The sequence below is a fragment of the Brassica oleracea genome, chromosome C7 (assembly GCF_000695525.1).
Source record: "Brassica oleracea var. oleracea cultivar TO1000 chromosome C7, BOL, whole genome shotgun sequence".
NCBI classification, from domain to species: Eukaryota; Viridiplantae; Streptophyta; class Magnoliopsida; order Brassicales; family Brassicaceae; genus Brassica; species Brassica oleracea.
The window spans coordinates 24,523,635-24,540,801 of record NC_027754.1 but is presented as its reverse complement, the minus strand read 5'-3'; the positions used below and the strand labels follow the sequence as shown (position 1 = coordinate 24,540,801).

The 17,167-nt window shown below is 39.2% G+C and overlaps 7 protein-coding genes and 1 non-coding gene across 11 annotated transcripts; 1 reads left to right on the top strand and 7 right to left on the bottom strand.

The window, feature by feature from the left end:
* Positions 1 to 266: 266 nt before the first annotated feature.
* LOC106306844 lies at positions 267 to 848 on the bottom strand. The gene has a single exon (XM_013743613.1). It carries the CDS (start codon positions 797 to 799, stop codon positions 473 to 475), a length of 327 nt encoding a protein of 108 aa, XP_013599067.1. The 5' UTR covers positions 800 to 848; the 3' UTR covers positions 267 to 472.
* Positions 804 to 2,877, bottom strand: LOC106306842 (pentatricopeptide repeat-containing protein At5g66500, mitochondrial). Its single transcript, XM_013743611.1, has one exon. It carries the CDS (start codon positions 2,780 to 2,782, stop codon positions 1,193 to 1,195), a length of 1,590 nt encoding a protein of 529 aa, XP_013599065.1. The 5' UTR covers positions 2,783 to 2,877; the 3' UTR covers positions 804 to 1,192.
* On the bottom strand, positions 2,862 to 4,649 carry LOC106306843 (gamma carbonic anhydrase 3, mitochondrial). The gene is made up of 5 exons (XM_013743612.1): positions 4,431 to 4,649; positions 3,953 to 4,096; positions 3,745 to 3,870; positions 3,500 to 3,651; positions 2,862 to 3,398 (listed from the first exon to the last, which is right to left on the bottom strand). The coding sequence occupies exons 1-5, from the start codon at positions 4,540 to 4,542 to the stop codon at positions 3,159 to 3,161; spliced, it is 774 nt and encodes a 257-aa protein (XP_013599066.1). The 5' UTR covers positions 4,543 to 4,649; the 3' UTR covers positions 2,862 to 3,158.
* Positions 4,650 to 5,911: 1,262 nt separating this feature from the next.
* On the top strand, positions 5,912 to 8,169 carry LOC106306742 (pentatricopeptide repeat-containing protein At5g66520). Its single transcript, XM_013743470.1, has one exon. The coding sequence runs from the start codon at positions 6,089 to 6,091 to the stop codon at positions 7,949 to 7,951; it is 1,863 nt and encodes a 620-aa protein (XP_013598924.1). The 5' UTR covers positions 5,912 to 6,088; the 3' UTR covers positions 7,952 to 8,169.
* On the bottom strand, positions 7,845 to 9,821 carry LOC106306743 (putative glucose-6-phosphate 1-epimerase). Of its 4 annotated transcripts, none has more exons than XM_013743473.1 (9): positions 9,668 to 9,821; positions 9,491 to 9,583; positions 9,250 to 9,415; positions 9,036 to 9,173; positions 8,826 to 8,924; positions 8,626 to 8,723; positions 8,378 to 8,485; positions 8,194 to 8,275; positions 7,845 to 8,098 (listed from the first exon to the last, which is right to left on the bottom strand). In XM_013743473.1, exons 1-9 carry the CDS (start codon positions 9,736 to 9,738, stop codon positions 8,033 to 8,035), a joined length of 921 nt encoding a protein of 306 aa, XP_013598927.1. In that variant the 5' UTR covers positions 9,739 to 9,821; the 3' UTR covers positions 7,845 to 8,032. The 4 variants fall into 4 exon arrangements, with proteins under 4 accessions (XP_013598927.1, XP_013598926.1, XP_013598925.1 ...); XM_013743472.1 differs by having other exon boundaries at positions 9,491 to 9,586; positions 9,668 to 9,796; XM_013743471.1 differs by having other exon boundaries at positions 9,491 to 9,589; positions 9,668 to 9,793.
* A 130-nt stretch (positions 9,822 to 9,951) lies between these two features.
* Positions 9,952 to 10,025, bottom strand: TRNAN-GUU. The gene has a single exon. It is a non-coding gene; the product is annotated as a tRNA-Asn (tRNA).
* Positions 10,026 to 11,136: 1,111 nt separating this feature from the next.
* On the bottom strand, positions 11,137 to 13,150 carry LOC106304441 (U3 small nucleolar ribonucleoprotein protein MPP10-like). The gene is given in 10 exon segments (XM_013740854.1): positions 11,137 to 11,334; positions 11,435 to 11,500; positions 11,645 to 11,786; positions 11,885 to 11,938; positions 12,034 to 12,086; positions 12,089 to 12,104; positions 12,211 to 12,279; positions 12,373 to 12,414; positions 12,511 to 12,579; positions 12,897 to 13,150. Coding segments are annotated over 10 exon segments (570 nt in total). The 5' UTR covers positions 12,945 to 13,150; the 3' UTR covers positions 11,137 to 11,323.
* A 1,163-nt stretch (positions 13,151 to 14,313) lies between these two features.
* On the bottom strand, positions 14,314 to 15,154 carry LOC106305444 (GATA transcription factor 18-like). Its single transcript, XM_013741812.1, has 2 exons — positions 14,774 to 15,154; positions 14,314 to 14,657 (listed from the first exon to the last, which is right to left on the bottom strand). The coding sequence occupies exons 1-2, from the start codon at positions 15,152 to 15,154 to the stop codon at positions 14,346 to 14,348; spliced, it is 693 nt and encodes a 230-aa protein (XP_013597266.1). The 3' UTR covers positions 14,314 to 14,345.
* Positions 15,155 to 17,167: the final 2,013 nt, after the last annotated feature.

The following is a 17,167-nucleotide window of genomic DNA, read 5'->3' as shown; positions in this document are numbered from 1 at the left end:
TTGCCTACAACTCTCTTCAACGATTTCAAATCCAGTCTATCCGTTCAGGCGCCAAACGATTAGACTGAGGGGGAGTAATAGAATATGCCAAACGATCTCCTATATTCTTGGATCTAAAGCTAGTTTAGAGGAACTGACAAACGAACTTGTGGTATTTAAAGATTACGTCTTGTACTTAACATTGTTAAGGCAAGGGAAATACATAAGTTAACACAACAGATCCAAAATGGTTACCATCATAAAACCTCTCCAGAGTTTGTGTGAATTTTCAGCTCCTAAATCATCTTCTACTTCTGTGTTGCTTGTAAAGCTTACTGATTGATCTTTATTAAACTTGAAAAAAATTAGACATGGATTGATCCACACAAAGAAAAGAGAGAGCAAACATTATGAACTTAGAGACGAGCTTTCCACTTTGATCACAAACCGAAACTAAATCTACAAAGCAACATCTCTCTTTTCTTCATAGAATCTATTTGTAATATATGACAGGACCATTTGAAGTAGCATCCCAAACTCCTCCTTCTTTCACATACTCCAGGTACCTAGAGAACTCTGGTTTCGCTGTCGTTGTGCTCTTCTTCTTTGTCTTCTTCTTCTTCTTCTGTGATCCAATATCGAAGAAACTCAAAAGCGGGTGAACTGAACGTCCAGTTTTTTCCACTGGTTTCTTCACCTCTGCTGGAACGCTCTGCACTTTCCCTTCTAAAAGCCTAACCCCTGCTGCTTCTTCTTCTTTCTCACCACCCAGCTTCTTGTAGCCGCCTCGGTCCTTCCTCGTGCTCAAGGCTCTAATCATCGTCTTCTCTGATTAAGTCTCTGTTGGAAGTTTAGTTGAATCTCTTATGGTGATGTGTTTTTTAGGATACAGAGAACGAGTCAAGTGCGGAGGGGTTTGATAAGGACACATCTTTTGACTTCTCTTGTCCTAATCCATTATCTTAAAATTACCTGTGACATTGGCCATTCACCTACTTCTAATCGCCGGTCAATGCTGCTCCATTCTGACTATGTCTTCTTTTGGTTTTTGACTTTTAGAACAAAGAGACAATTCACAGCAATGCTTTAGTGGGATTTTTTTTTCTGTTTCTTTTCATAAAACAGTAGCTCAACTGCTCAAGTGTAGTATAAAGTGTTTAATAAAAAAAAATGACGACTGATGCTGAAAAAAAAAAAAACAAAAAGTGAAGATTCACATGAATGAACTGTGTCCAGCTGCTTTAACCAAACCTTTCTTATTCAACTTCTCCCTCATTTCTTCAACCAAATCCCACTTCCCAATCGCTGCGTAGAAATTCGAAACCAACACATAGACGCTTGCCTTCTCATCATGACCCTTCTCCTCCATAACCCTCCTTGCTGCATACTCCCCTCGCGTTACATCCATATTAAGACTACAAGCACTAAGTACCGCGACCCATATAGCACAAGGAAGGTTGTTTCCATTATCGTTCATTCTCTCGACTAATCTCCATATCTCCTCTGTATCACCAGCCTTGCTTAAGATATCGATAAAGCATACGTAATGCTCTGTTCCTGGTAACAGCCCATACTTCTCCTTCATCATACCAAAACATTCCTTACCTTCTTCAACTAACCCCGCGTGCGCACACGCCGATAAAACAACAAGGAACGTCACCGAATTGGGTAAAACTCCGCTTCTTTCTTCGCACATTTCCCTGAAGGTTTCAAGCGCTTTGACGCCGTCCCCGTTAACCCCATACGCATCTATCATACTCGTCCAAGAAACCACGGTTTTCGACTTAATAGCTCTGAACATAGCACACGCTTGCACGATCTGACCACATTTGCCGTACATATCCATCAAGCCGTTGCACATCTTCGAATCCGAAAGGAAGCCATTGCGCAAGGCGACGCAGTGTATCTGTTTACCAATCCACAGATCAGAGTTGTCAGAGCAGCTAGCGAGAGAGCTAACGAGCACTCTCGCGTTGGGTCTCCGCCTACTCATAAGCAATAACGCGTCCTCGTAGTTTCGGTTTCGTATGCAGCCTGATACCAAAGAGTTCAACATCACCTCGTCCGTATGAACATTCAGACTGAAATAAACCTTCATGGCCTCACTCATCAGCCCTACGCTAGAGTAGAAACTAATCATCGAAGTTCCTAAGACAACGAGATCGCGTCCGGTGACCACCACCACGGCGTGGACTTGCTTCCCTTGCTGCAGAATCTTGAGAGAGGCGCATGTTTTGACAACAGAACACAAAGTGAACTCGCTGATTGAGACTTTTTCCCTACACATAGCTGCGAAAACGCCGAGAGCTTCTTTGCCCTTGCCGTTTCGAAGGAAACCCGAAAGCAGAGCGTTCCACGATACTACGTCTTTGTCCTCAACGCTGTCGAACACCGCGACGGAGTCAGCCAAGCTCCCGTGCTTTGAGTACATGTCGATAAGCGCAGTTTTGGATATGGTTCCTGTCTCGGCGCCTTGTTTGATCATCAAGGCGTGAACTTGGCGTCCTGTTTGTGGATAGGACAAGAGGGCACATGCACCGAGAACAGGAGTGAAGGTGTGCGAGGTGAGAACAGGGCTGGCTCGATGCATCTTAACGAAGAGACCCAAGGTTCCATCTGGGTTTCCTCCGCGGAGGTAAGACGAGAGCTGAGAGTTAAGCGATGACAGGTCTCGTTGCGGCAATTCGTCGAACAGGTGATCGGCATGGACTGCAAAATTACGCGCAAGCGCAAGCACAGCTCTCCATAGTAAATTCGTTGATTTACCGGAAGCATCACCGAAGCGAGACAAACATGCGAACATGTGAAAGGAAGAAGGTGATACTCAGTGGCTTATGATAGAAGCAAGCAGATCCCTAATAGCAAATCTCTATATGAGCATGTCAAAGCAAAAGGTCATATTCCATCTCAAAACTGAGAAATGACTGTTCCAACCACTTATTACACAACATAATAAAAATCCATCCAAAACTATCCTCCCACAACTTTTTTCCTTGCAAGAGAACAAAAACCCTCAAAATCTTTAACAGAGAAATAGAATGTCTTTAAAGCTGAAAATTTTACTTTCCAAAGTAAGGGCTGGTCAATCAAAGGACCTTGAGCTCAAGAATTCTTTATTGGAGAAGCATTGAAAATGAAGTTCTTGTTTTCTTTTCAAATCTAGCACGAATCAAAACTTCTCAAGCTGATTTTGGTACATTTTCAGAGAGACTGAGATCACTGAGTACTGAGTCGTATTCTGCATCGCGGGAGTTCTTCTTGTAAAGAAGCTTCTTGAAATCAGTCTCGTCCAAGTTCTTTGTGTTTTCTACGGCGTGAACTTGAGCTAAGTTGGAGTAATCCACAGCCGAACTAGAGAAGAAGGCCTTTTCTTCTTCAGTCACCTTCCTCAGAAATCTAGCTGGATTCCCTCCCCAAACCTGTTTTTAAAAAAAGTTAAAAGCAAGACTGAGACCACAGACTTCACCAGAGCAAACAACAAAGTTGGGATAATAATAAGAGTGTGTGTGTGTGTAGGAACCTCGCCGGAGGGAATTCTAGTGTTCTGCCTGACAAGAGCTCCTGACTCAACCATGGCTTGCTTTTCAACATGAGCTCCATCCAACACGGTTGCACTTGCACCAATATAGGCCTCGTCTTCCACAGTGCAGCCATGTAAAACAGCACTATGACCTGCCCCAGGATTCAACTTGCTTTATCCATTACTTTAACTAACTATGAAATTCACACTTGAGTTAGAGACAGGAAATGGATTGAGAATCTTACCAATAGTGACATTGTCTCCAATGAGAGTAGGCAAGACCTTGCCGCTCAAGTTGGACTTGGCAACGTGGACAAGAGTGTTATCTTGGATATTGGTCCCAGCGCCGACACTGATGCTGTTAGCATCTCCTGCACAATAAGCCGTTCAAAGAGTGTGTTTGTTTATCAAAAGAAAGCCTATTTGATTGAGATGGTAAAAGTAGTTAGTTACCTCTCAAGACGCATCCATACCAAATGGAGGAAGCTGGTCCCACATGGACATTACCAATGAGAGAAGCGCTAGGAGCAACGAACGCCTGCTTGTCGACACTAGGGGATTTGTCAAAAACATTCATAAGCGTGCGGTGCCTGGATACTGGAAAAAACAAAGAAGGGATTTCAGAAGTAAGACGAAGCTTCACTGAAGGCAGTAGTAGTATGTGGACAAAGTGAATCAATCACAATAGGTAGACAAACACAGGAGGAACTACTAACAAACAATTGAAGAGAATCGCTTTCAGCAATCTTTTTAAAATATATAAGAAACGATTGATTTGTTTCAAATAGGAAAAGAGCACATATAGAGATGATGAAATCAATAACAATAGCATAATCAATCGATCGATAAAGCATCAAGATGAGAGAAAACTTGGGATCAAACAAGGATTGGATTGGAATGGGAAAGTAAGAAGGATGGAAGGAGATAGTACGTTGTTCTCGGAAGTGATTTTTGCCTTGGAGGCGACAACCCAGCCGATCAAGTGCTTGACCCGTTTCCCGGATCCAGAACCCCACGCTGTACAATGCCCTTCCCATCACCATCCTCTTCTTCGTCAACGAAATGAAATCCGAAACAGGCTTCGAAGAACTAGAGAGAGAGAGACTACGACGCTCGTTGGTTTTCTGCTTAAATTCCGGTCATTATCCAGTTCGCCTTGTTAATTCATTCCGGTTAAAGTAATTTCGGTTAAGTAATTCCGGTTTTAGCCGGTTCATCATCGGTATTCTTTTGGTAAGTTCTTTTTTTTTTCTTTTGTCAGGTGCCCAGACACATACTACTACTACAGTTACAAACTTTTACACTATTATCTAATATAAGATGAAAATAAAACTGATTTAAGAAACACAATTACTCTTTGTTCTTTTTTAGGGGGAACAATGTCTAAGAGCATCTCCAAAAAGACACTCTATTTTAAAATTTCTAAAATTCTATATTTGAAATTTAGAGGTATTGTTCTCCAAAAACAAAACTTCAACAAAATTATTTGTATTTTATACTATGGTCCTTATATTTATCATAATTAATTTAAATTCATAAAATTTTTACTAGCACATATATAAAAATATTACAAAAATATTAATTAGTAAAATGTTATATTAAAATATAAAATTCTAAATAAAAATAACATAATTAATATTAAAATTTAAGCAAAATACCATAACATTCCACAAAATTATTTTTGTAATACATATATGATCATTTAGTGCATTTTGAAGTAAAAGTGACTCTCTTTATTTTTAATTTATAGATTACAAGCTAAAAATTGTTGAATACAGACAATATTAATACTTGTAAATACATTAGATATGAAAAATAAAGTAAAAGAGAAAAATAAAATATTGCTAGAAGACTAAAATTCAATCGATGATATTAATACTCGTGAATACATTCGATTTGAACAAGAAAGAATCAAAAGACATAAAAGCAACAATAATAACCATCTTCGATTACATAAAATTTGTTTGGACAATATTTTGGAGATTTTGGAGGTTCCATATCGCATTTACATGACTATTAGTGTTGTTAAAATATTTAAATTTGTGCAATAGTTATGTCTTCATGTAATTTTTTAAAACTTTTTTTTTAAGTTTCTTTTGTATATTGTTATTGTCTAAATCTAGTTTTAAGCATTTTAAATCTTATTTTTAATTTAATTTAATTTATGTGTAAAACTTAAATTTATATTAAAAAATCAAATATTTTTGAGATATATTTTTTAAGGATTAAAACGATAAACGAGAAAATATTTTAGAATTATAAATGTGATGTGTAATTGTAGGGACCAAAATGTAAACAAAAATATGAAACTTCGAATTTGAAGTTTTGATTAGTGAAACTTCAAATATAGAATTTCAAAGTTTCTTTTTGTAGAGCAAAAAACTTCATATTTAAACGATGTCCAGAAGTAACTTAATCAAGACCCCTCTCATTCACACACCCACCAACGCCTCTCTTTATCCTATTTTAACGAGACGACAACGGCCACTAGGAAGAAGAAGTAGAAGCTTATCTCATTCATTCACTCCCTCCTTTTACACCCACCCTCTCTCTCTCTCAGTTTCTTTTTCGTCTGAATGATACTCTCACATGTCGCTAACTTTAACTTCCTCTTCTCTCGCACTGGAACACACTCTCTCTTGTCTCCATAAATGCTCAAAGGAGGTTGAACTCAAGCAAGTCCATGCTCACATGCTCAAATCCGGCTTCTTCCACGACCCTTACGCCATCACAAAGTTTCTTTCTTTCTGCCTTTCCTCCTCCACCTTCTCCTCTTATGCCCAGGACGTTTTTCTCAACGGTTTAGATCGTCCAGATACTTTCTTGTGGAACCTTATGATCAGAGGACTCTCTTCCTCTGACCAACCGGAATCTTCCCTTCTCCTCTATCACCGCATGCTCTCCTCTTCCGCTCCTCATAACCCCTACACCTTCCCCTTTCTTCTCAAAGCTTGTTCCAATCTCTCCGCTTTCCAAGAAACCACCCAAATCCACGCACACCTCACCAAACTCGGATACGCCAACGACGTATACTCAGTCAACTCCCTCATTAACTCATACGCCGTCACCGGGCGCTTCAACCACGCTCGCCTTCTCTTCGACCGAATCCAAGAACCCGATCTCGTCTCCTGGAACTCCGTCATCAAAGGCTACGCAAAAGCCGGAGAGATGGTTACCGCTTTAACCTTATTCAGAAAGATGCCGGAGGCAAAGAAGAACGCTATCTCGTGGACTACCATCATCTCCGGGTACGTTCAAGCGGGAATGAACAAGGAAGCTCTGCAGCTGTTCCACGAAATGCACAACTCTAACGTTCCCCCTGATAAAGTCTCTCTAGCTAGCGCTCTCTCGGCTTGCGCTCAGCTCGGGGCGCTCGAGCAAGGGAGATGGATCCATTCATACGCTGACAAAGAAAGAATCAGTATCGACTCCGTCTTGGCTTGCGCTCTTATAGATATGTACGCGAAGTGCGGCGACATGGAAGAAGCTTTGAGAGTTTTCAAGGACAGTAAGAAGACGAAATCAGTGCAGGTTTGGACTGCTTTGATCTCCGGTTATGCATACCACGGACTCGGTGGAGAAGCAATGAACACATTCACGGAGATGCAGAAGATGGGAGTGAAGCCAAACGCGATCACACTCACTGCGGTGCTCACTGCTTGCAGCTACACGGGACTAGTCGAACAAGGCAAGTCGGTGTTCTACACCATGGAGAGAGATCACAACGTGAAGCCGACTATAGAGCATTACGGCTGCGTGGTTGATATGCTCGGTCGAGCTGGACTGCTCGACCGAGCAAAGCGTCTCGTTCAGAAGATGCCTATGAAGGCGAACGCTGTGATATGGGGCTCGCTGCTCAAAGCCTGTCAGATTCACAAAAACATCGAGCTGGGAGAGAGAATTGGAGAGATCTTAATCAGAATGGATCCTAATCACGGCGGGAGATATGTTCATACGGCGAACATTCACGCCATGGGGAAGAAGTGGGACAAGGCAGCTGAAACGAGAAGACTGATGAAGGACAAAGGGGTTGTGAAATTGCCTGGTTGCAGTATGATCAGCTTGGAAGGGACCACACACGAGTTTACAGCGGGAGACAGAACACACGCGGAGATTGAGAAAATTCGAACTAAGTGGAGAGCCGTAAAAAGGGAACTTGAAGGAAACGGGTACGTACCGGAGTTGGAAGATGTGCTGCTTGATCTAGCTGATGATGAGGAAAGAGAGGCTATTGTGCATCAGCACAGCGAGAAACTGGCTGTTGCATATGGGCTGATGAAGACTAAACCGGGAACAACGATACGTATAATGAAGAATCTGAGAGTATGCAAAGACTGTCACAAAGTAATGAAACTCGTCTCTAAGATATACAAGAGAGATATCGTAATGAGAGATAGGACAAGGTTCCATCGTTTCAGAGATGGCAAATGCACTTGTGGGGACTACTGGTGAAATACAAACTTTTATTGCTTAAGAAAAATGGATACATTCAACGATATTATAACAAAAAGTTAGAAGTACAATTGTTGTTTTTCAACTGATGCTGAGGAGCTGTGTTGCTGTCCAAGACTGTCCTGGCTCGAGCTTGACATCCCCAAGCTGAGAGTTAAGAAGGGACAAGCGAGAGTTGAAAACTTCTGAGTCTATATATAAGTTTTTTAAAAAGAGTATTAAAGGCTTACTGATGATAATACCTTTGCATTTTCGACGCAGACAAAGTCTCTGTAACAAGCCTCCATCTGAACATGCGGGTTCCACAAGACAGCATCCGACCAGCTGCATTTTTTTCCAAATATGTATTTTATGAGGCAGAGGCACAAAAAAAATTCGGAAATGGAAGCATAGAGCCCCACATAAGCGTTGTTGATAAAATCGTACTTTGTGTTTTTGATGATTATTTGATCACCCAAGCCATTATCAAAGTGCAGTTCATTAGGGGCATCAAGATAGACGCAGTCAACAAACCCAGGAAAAGTGACTGCATCCCTGGAATGTTTGAAATTAAGGAGTTGGACGTTTGAAATATAAAAAAAAAAATCAACAAGATCCGTAGTTACTACTGGAGAAGAGGAACTTAGTGAAAGAGGTAAAGAGCTAAAAAAGGGGAAGGGGAGAAAGAAACCAACCTGTCTTCTTGACCCTCGATTGGGTTTTTAGGGTCAGGATCCTTATTGAGAGTTTTACAACCCTTCAGACCTCTAACGGATGCTCCCGTGACAGAAGCCTGATGAACCCAAGAAAGTTATTAAGACAAAGAAAAAAAGAAGAAAATTCAATAACAAAGCTGATTAATCCTGAAACTAGAGCAATTCAAAATGGAACTTACACGGAAGTAAGTATGCAAGGCAGTGTTAAAAGAGAATGGCTTGTTGTCTGTGTTTGTAATTTTAAGTTCGGTGGAAAGGCAGTCCGCGCCAACAACGACCTTAAAGCAACCCAAAACCAAAAACCAAAAAACTGTTAGAAGAAATGGCACCTTAGTTAACATACAAGAGTGAGTTTGCAATAATCAAAAAAAGGAATTGACAAGAAAAACCTTGTAAAGAGCGTGGAAAGCAAAGTCCCACATGGATCGACTATAAGGACCATCCTTGAGCTCGAGAGTAACAGCAGCATTGTCAACGGCATTCTCAGAATCAACAACAGACCAGTCCATGTTCCTTCCAAACCCATGCTAATGATTCAATCCAAAAATGGTTAAAAAGGCATAATTCAGGTTTGATAAATGGAGGAAAGAAGCAAAAAAAAACCTGCTGAATAACTCCAGGTCCAAACTGCGGGAAACAATGTGGAATCCCTCCGCTAATGGGTTTGATCTTATTGAAGACAGCATCAGGTCTAACAAAAAGAAGATCTTTCCCACTTGCAACTTTCCAGGATGTAACGCATCCTCCAAACAGATATATCTCTGCCTCGCTGCATTCCAAATTCCAAACCAAATCAATCTCTGACCCCCCAAAAAAAAAAGAACAAACTTTTTTTCTTTTTTACCTCTTGTCGGGAGAAGTGAGGACGAGTTTTGGCAAATTGCCTTCACCTTCTGTGACTCTCACTCCCGTAGTAGCCATCGCACAGAATCTTCTTCTGCTGCTGATGTAAAAGAATTGTAATTTGTAAAGTGCCACCACACTCACTTTTGATACAAAATCAAAATAGCAAAATGCTTACCGGCTGGTTCGGAGATGATTTGGAGAATTAAAGGTCAGAAATGAGTTGGAGACTGATACCATCATCGCCATCTTTCTCTCCTTCACTCACTCTAGATTGAAATTGAAGTATTATTTTCCCCCAAAAAAAACAAATCCTTTTTTATATAAAAAGGGAAGGAAGAGACAAACGGAGACGGAGGAAATGGCTCTTCAATTGACGGTTGGGACCCCAACTTTAACGTTGACCTCCTCCGAATAATCTTACGAATATCCCGACGTTAGTTACAAACTTGAAAATGAAAACGCTAGAGAGAGGGGTCGAACCTCTGACCTTGTGGTTAACAGCCACACGCTCTAACCAACTGAGCTACTCCAGCTAGTTGATAAGTTTAGTTACTTAACCAAAATATTAATATATACGAATTATAAGGATCGGTTGTATCTCCTGAAGAAAAACAATATATAAACGAATAGATATTACAAACTAGGGTCGGCCCGCCCTACGGGCGGAATATTAGTTAATTTGATATTCACTAAATGTTCGAGTTGAAATTTGTTTTAAGATTCAAAAATTTGGTTATCTGTTATTTGTTACTTATTAGTATGCGGTGGTATAGTTGTTTTTCGATTATTCTTGCTTTGATATTGTATCAAATTAACTAATTGTCCAACTCATAATTATAGATGTACAAATGTGGATTTGTGATAAAGTTTGATGACAATACTGTTTTTTCTTTTTAATTCTTATTCATAGTGGAGTGTGCATGTGTCAGAAAGAGGCCTATAACAACTTTTATGTTTTTGCGTATGGATTTTAAATATATATTATTTTGTATAATGCATACTTGCTCTACAACATTTGCTTGTAAACTAAAAAAACTGTTTTCTATATTTTTAAAAGAGAAAATATTTAGTCTATAATATAACATGGACATATGTATTGACTATATATAGAAGTTGAGTGTTATTTTAAAATGACATATGTATAGAGGTTTTTCAACCATTACTTCACTGGCACAAAACATTTATAACTGTAAATATCTTCTTTTAAAAGCAAAACTAATAAAAACGTGTACAACAAATGTATTTTGATATATTATATGCATCAAGTTATAAAGGTTGGAAACATTGCAAAACTGTTTGGAGCAAAGTTTTTAACTTCACGATTTTCATCTTGACGTCAGTTCAGTGTCGGCCCTGGCCACAAGCAGAAGAAGCATGGACTTCCAGCCGACACGATAATAAGTATTTTCGCGGACAAATATTTATAAAAAGTGACTTCGGCCTAGTGGTTCTAAGAGAAATTACCAGTGCTAGAGGTGCTGGGTTCGATTACCCTTAACTGCATTCATTTATTTTGGCTCCAAATATAAAATGGGACACGTGTCACTCCCATAACGCACGACTTGATAATGACGAACATTTCTTTATATATATAGATAGATATATATTACGAAAACTAACAGTTCAAACAAATGAACGCACAAAATTCATCATGGTCAGATAAAAAAAAAATGCCAAATCACTGATCCGAACCTTGAGAACAAAATTTAAATACTTCTGACATGCTAAACTGTTGTTGGTATCATCTAATCTTTGAAGTAGTCTTGTGTTTAGTAGATTTGCCTCAACTCAACTCTTCTGCCTCTGTAATACCCTCTCCTCTCTTCCACCGTTATTCATTACCTGTTTTTTTTTTCGAAAAGAGTACTCAAAGTTCAACATTTGATGCTATTTGATATTATCAAAGTATTTCTTATGTCATGTTCGAGTAAGAAAAAAATACCAGTTTTAGACATCTCTGTACTAGTAGTATCACGCGCCTTCTTCACAGGTTGTTTTGCAGATTCAGCTGTTCCACAAAGTCAACAAGTAATAGAGGTTACAAACAATTTAACTTTAACATTGTAGGCATTCTTGCACCAAAAAAAAAAACATTGGGCATTCTGTGTATTACAAATGAAAATATTTCCCATTAGAAATTTAATTCCTTTACCTTTGAACTTTCTCTTCTTCTTAGCTCTCCTCCTCTTTCTCTCTTCCTGTGTAAGCTCTAACTCTTCCTTTATTTTGCCTGTCCCCGAAAATATTTCCTCTGGAGCAAGCATTGCTGCATCTGACACTGCCACTGGCGCAACCTACACACATAGTACACATTGAAGAAGCTGCTAAGTACAATGGTGCTCTCATCTCAATCAAACAGACAAAAACAATTGAAAGAAAACAATAGAGTTACCTCTTCCATTGCTATGGCTGGGACGTTTGTCTGTATAGACATTTCTTCTATTACCTGAATGTTTTTGAGTTTAAAAAAAGGTTTTAGTACCTGCCTCGTAACTAGGTTTAAACCTCATCATTTAGGATCTAAACGAAAAAAAAACATACTGGTTTAGGTGTAAAATGGAAGTGTGAGAGAGCATCCAACTTCAGGCATAGTTCTTGAATAGCATGCTTGACTGATTTAACATTTATAAAAACAAAAGGGAGTGTGAAATTGGAAGGGAGGAGATCCATAGGTAAACAAAACAAAAAGAAACCACAAACTAATTTCAAAAAGGGAACCTCTTTCTTCAGTTCATCAGTGAAAGTTGATGGAGCAAATAACGGATTAGACTTCTGAACGTATTCTTCCTGTAAATAGTGGACCAACACACAATAATAAGTTGTTTGGTTCTCTCTCACAACAACTTAAAAGCAAAATAAATTATTGTAGACCATACAAACCTCGTAAACTTCAGCAAGACCTTTCTTGCTTTTACTATCGTGCTGCATATTTCCAAAAGTAACCAAACAGATTTCATCAACTGTTAAACCAGAGCGAAACATGAAAACAAAGGTTAATAGCTCTTCAATAAAACTCACCAATTCCTTGACTTCTCTTTTGGATTTAGTGGGCAGACTAGGCGCTGGTTGAACATCATCAAAACGAGCCTAATAAGTCACAAGATCTGTTAAGCAAAGTCCAGGGGAAGAAAAAGTCAAGGAGACTTTTTGTTACAAACGAAGTAGTTAACTCAATGATTCGGCTTTTGATCATATCCTCAAGTGAGGCAGTGACCTCTTCTGTGATTACAGGAGGAGGCCTGGCATTGTGCTCAAAATCTAAATCAACTTATAAAGCACTATTCTTTGGTCTCTTTGTAGCAGTTACCTTTCAACAAGAAAAGTCATACATAAATTTAGCTACAGAAAGCAACGTTACAAGTTTTCACAGATTAGTAGCAGTGGAGTAAAACATGGCTGGGTACCTCTCCCTGCATAGTCCAGTGTTTAGGATCTAAGTTTGCTTTCTCCATCTGATCAATCTTGGATTGAAGCTTTAGTAGTTCTTTCTCATGGGTAGAGAGGTTTTCATTGCCTTAATGTAAGACGAATTCGATTCGTCAGTCAGATCTCGTGTACAATTTCACTAACGAGAAATGAAGTAAATAGCATATCACAATGCTTAAGGACAATCAATACTTGGTCTCCATCTTCAATGACATCTCTCATCTTCAATACCAGTCAGATCAATCTGCTGAGAATTAAGTATCCAGCGTATACCTCTCACCCAAAGAGAGAGTTTTGCTTTAATCATAGGCCTAGATTTTGGGCCTCAAGGATTATGATTCGGCCCATATATCCTTATTCGCTTTTCCTTTTGTTCAACCAGCTACCACCATTCAAGTGTTGCTATGGTGAGAGCTTTCACATTAAAATCAGTGTGGGGCTTTTTAAAACAAAATCTCCCAAAATATAAAATGCATTCTAAATCGCCTTAAAGACAAAAACAAAAAGCATTCCAAGACAAAAATTTCTGACTGAAAAATAAATAAAGGTAGACAGAAGCCTTGGGGGAGTTGGTGCATAGTAGTAGTAGTACATAATGGTTCTCAGGAAAATTATGAACCATATATAATGCAAACATTATTCTCCGTAGCGCAAATTGACTCAAACAACAGGTCAAATGGAAGAAACTGACAAAACAACGGTCAAGTTACTTACGAGAAGAAGAAGAAAGAAAATGAATTCACTACAATGGCCATGTATCTGCACCCACACAGTTCAGACATTGTAAATCTACGTACATTGGCCCGATCATCTGATTTCAGGTCTTTCTCTACATAACACATTTTCAGCGACTCAGGTGAACCTAAAACTTCTCTGTGTGAATGGAAAACAATGCACTTGGAAATCGTTTACTCCTATATATGTTTTTTTTATCTCCAAGTTTGTTATGTGCAGCTCCTAAATTTTTGAATATTTATCTATAATTCATGCTCATTTCAATAATATTCGGAATTCGTGTATTTATTTACTTAATAACATAAATGCGGTTTGTTGGTACCATGCAAAATAAAATAACACTGTAAAATCCTTGACATGCTCGATCGTTGACGATTTTAGTATTATTTGTTACTACAGTTTAAACAAATATTTGAAGGAGTGAAAAATACATAATGTTGGTCTGCTGCGTCATATTACTATACGCTGCAGCGTAGAAAGAATGAGATATTTTAAACTTTCCTTGACGAAAAACTAAATCAGCCTTTTTTCAAAAAAAAAAAAAAATACATAATGTTACGAATTAAGATAAAAGCGTCGATATCTTAACATCAACATCAACATCAACATCAACATCAACATCGTCTCTCTCCAACTTCTCAGTACACTTGGAAACTCTCTTTAATTTTTTAGATTCCTTTCACCTAGTAAAGTCATAGACAAGACTCATTGCCGTATCCTCTACATCTCCACGAGTGGGAAGGTAGGCCGTTAACTCCATCTACGGGGTTCCGCCGGTAATACTCTCCAGCACCGCCGTAGTCATGGTTTAACATGATCTCGCTGGCTACGAAATTGCACGTTGACGATCCGCTCTGATCAGTAGCATTGTTGTGGTTACTATAACTGGAAGGATGGTGTCCGTGTAGATCTTGCGCGACGGTGCTGCTAGCTGTCATCCTCGTCGTATCCATCGTTCTCCTCTCTTCTTTCTTGAAACGAATTCCACACGCATTGCATAACGACTGCATGCACCGATTTATTATATCATTTAGAAAAACATGTGATTTTCTATAAACGAGAGGAAGAACCGAAGAAGGTTAAAGGCATTTAAATAAATGGCAAAATATAATTAAAATACCTTGGGACCTCGAGGACCATTCCTCCATAGGGGCGTAGACGTTGTATCACAGTTGGTACAGCGACGATCAAGTAGAGTATCGCCGCCACCAGAAATACGGCGGTTGGAAGAAGGAAGGACGCTATACGTCGAAGTTTTGGAGGTGTTCTTATCGGTGTCCGTGAAACTGGAGACACGAGAAGAAGTACTGGACCGTCGCATCTTCTTCTTGTCTCTCTCAGATAATCTTGTAGTTGTAGTGGACGGAGGTCCCAAAGAGAGAGTGCAGTCAACAACAGCGGTTTGTGTGTTCGAACAGCCGTTTCCATTGTGGACAAATAAGCATGTTTGAGTGTGCTCGTGGAACCATCCGCAAGACTCACAATATCTCCCCTGCGTCATCTCTTCGATGAAAACAACCCTAAGTGAGACTTCTTTTGGGGGTTGGAAAGAAATGTTTAATTTGGAGGTGTTGTGGTGAATATGGAGAAGGCCATAAGGGTCCTCTATTTATAGTAGTTAAGTAAGACAATTGAAGTAAATTAATATGTCGAGACATGCCATTTTAGGGACAAACATAAAGTAGTGTATTAATATAGACCTATCTACAATAACCAACGATCAGTAATCAACACATAAAATTACTCAAACAAAATCTTATTAAGACGACTTAAACAAAATCGTGCAGAGACAACAAAAAAAATCCCATAGCTATATACAGTACTTAGCTCTATCTTCAAGTTTTTTTTTGAAGTCAATGTTTGTTTTAATGAACAAATGTTTGTTTTAATGAACAATGTTTACTTCATTATATATGTGAGTGTTGAATGTATAATTATCTCTTCTGCAAATATTTGATTACTTTGCGTCATAAACTACTAAAATGTACTTAAAATAAGAAGGAAAAAGAAGAGTGATGTGATTTGATGTGATGTGTGGCTGGTCACTGGAGAAGGCAAAGGTTGGTCAAAAGAGCCCACGTGACAAGGGGGAGGAAGGGGCACAGAGTTCAGGCATCAGAGAGGAGGAACTTTCAATCTCCGATCACGAGGCCTCTCTAGTCTCTATTTATATTTTTCCTTTCGAATTTGATTACAGGAAGCAACTATACCATATGTGTAAAGGCATAATTAACCGTGTCTCTCAGCTTAGTTCTTAAAGGGTAGGTCCCACTGTTTTTACAAAAACCGTGTCTTCCGCATCTTCTATAAGGACCGAGTTTAACTTGGTTCTTTGCACTATTTACGGGTTCCACTAATACGTGACGGTCCGCGATTGGTTTGTTTTTTATTTTTTTTTATTAGACAAAAAAAAAATCAAATAAGAACCCGTGCAGAGTTAATCATGCTCTAAAAACATCCACAATGGAACCCCTTGCCAATTTTTTAGCTCCAAAACCTAGGTAAAAAGTAGCAAAAAATTTGATGGATCCCGCGGTATATTAAGAATTGGCCTCTTCATATCCTTCTTTAAAGATCAATTCGCTTGGATTATTGTAACTATCTGCGGGCCCGGCTGTTAGGTGGCGGCCCGCCATTAGTTATCTTTTTTTTCAGCTGAAAAAAATAATAATAATAAAATAATAAAAAAAATTTCTAACAATTTCTAACTGGGTATCACGGTTGCGGATGGTCTAACTTTCTTCCTTATCTATGATCCAAACTGTTCTTGTTCTTTTCTGCCTCTTATTATTTATTTTTTGCCAAATATGTGAAATTTCATTATAAAATGGTACGGTTGTAATAATATTACAAAAAATATAATCCTAAGATTTGCCTTGGCAAAAAGAAATAAGACAATGTTAACAAAGCTGCGAGGTATAAAATAAATCATATAGCTCACTCATAACGAAGCCAGAAACGCAAGTGGATTCATCCCTCCACGTCCATATATATCACACCAGAAACAAGGCAAAGCTTAGACAATGTTAGTGTCTCTCACTCACGTGATCAGTGATCACTACAAGAAAACACGCCGAATTCCGACGGAGGTTTCGACGGACATCAATGTCGTCGGACGTTTGTGACGGCTTACCGACCAATTTTCGACGAAATCCAAAAATTTGAAGTCGTCGGAATTCCGTCGGCCATTTCCGACGGAATTCCGACGAAACATGGGTCGTCGGAATTTTCCGACGACTTTTTGACGATATTCCGATAAAAAATGTAACCGTTGTAGTCATCGGAAATTCGTCGGAATATACCGACGAACTTCCGACGACATTTCGATTAACAGTACAGTCGTCGGTATTCCGTCGGAATTTTCCGACGAATTTCCGACGAACCATGTGACCGTTGCCGACAAATGTATATGACCGTTATATAGCCGTTTGAGATTGGACAATACAGACGGAATTACGACGGACTGCTTTACATCCGTCGGAATTTCGTCGGAAAGTCGTCGGAGGGCCGTAAG

Excerpts from the sequence above, each read along its gene's own strand:
- LOC106306844 (XM_013743613.1), bottom strand. The coding sequence starts at position 799 with ATGATTAGAGCCTTGAGCACGAGGAAGGACCGAGGCGGCTACAAGAAG.
- LOC106306842 (XM_013743611.1), bottom strand. The coding sequence starts at position 2,782 with ATGTTCGCATGTTTGTCTCGCTTCGGTGATGCTTCCGGTAAATCAACG.
- LOC106306843 (XM_013743612.1), bottom strand. The coding sequence starts at position 4,542 with ATGGTGATGGGAAGGGCATTGTACAGCGTGGGGTTCTGGATCCGGGAA. Across the intron at positions 4,097-4,430 it reads AAATCACTTCCGAGAACAAC|TATCCAGGCACCGCACGCTT; the intron begins GTACTATCTCCT and ends TGTTTTTTCCAG. Across the intron at positions 3,399-3,499 it reads CTAGAATTCCCTCCGGCGAG|GTTTGGGGAGGGAATCCAGC; the intron begins GTTCCTACACAC and ends TTTTAAAAACAG.
- LOC106306742 (XM_013743470.1), top strand. The coding sequence starts at position 6,089 with ATGTCGCTAACTTTAACTTCCTCTTCTCTCGCACTGGAACACACTCTC.
- LOC106306743 (XM_013743471.1), bottom strand. The coding sequence starts at position 9,738 with ATGGCGATGATGGTATCAGTCTCCAACTCATTTCTGACCTTTAATTCT. Across the intron at positions 8,724-8,825 it reads CCTTGCATACTTACTTCCGT|GCTTCTGTCACGGGAGCATC; the intron begins GTAAGTTCCATT and ends TGGGTTCATCAG. Across the intron at positions 8,099-8,193 it reads TCTGCGTCGAAAATGCAAAG|CTTGGGGATGTCAAGCTCGA; the intron begins GTATTATCATCA and ends CTTAACTCTCAG.
- LOC106305444 (XM_013741812.1), bottom strand. The coding sequence starts at position 15,154 with ATGACGCAGGGGAGATATTGTGAGTCTTGCGGATGGTTCCACGAGCAC. Across the intron at positions 14,658-14,773 it reads ATGGTCCTCGAGGTCCCAAG|TCGTTATGCAATGCGTGTGG; the intron begins GTATTTTAATTA and ends CGGTGCATGCAG.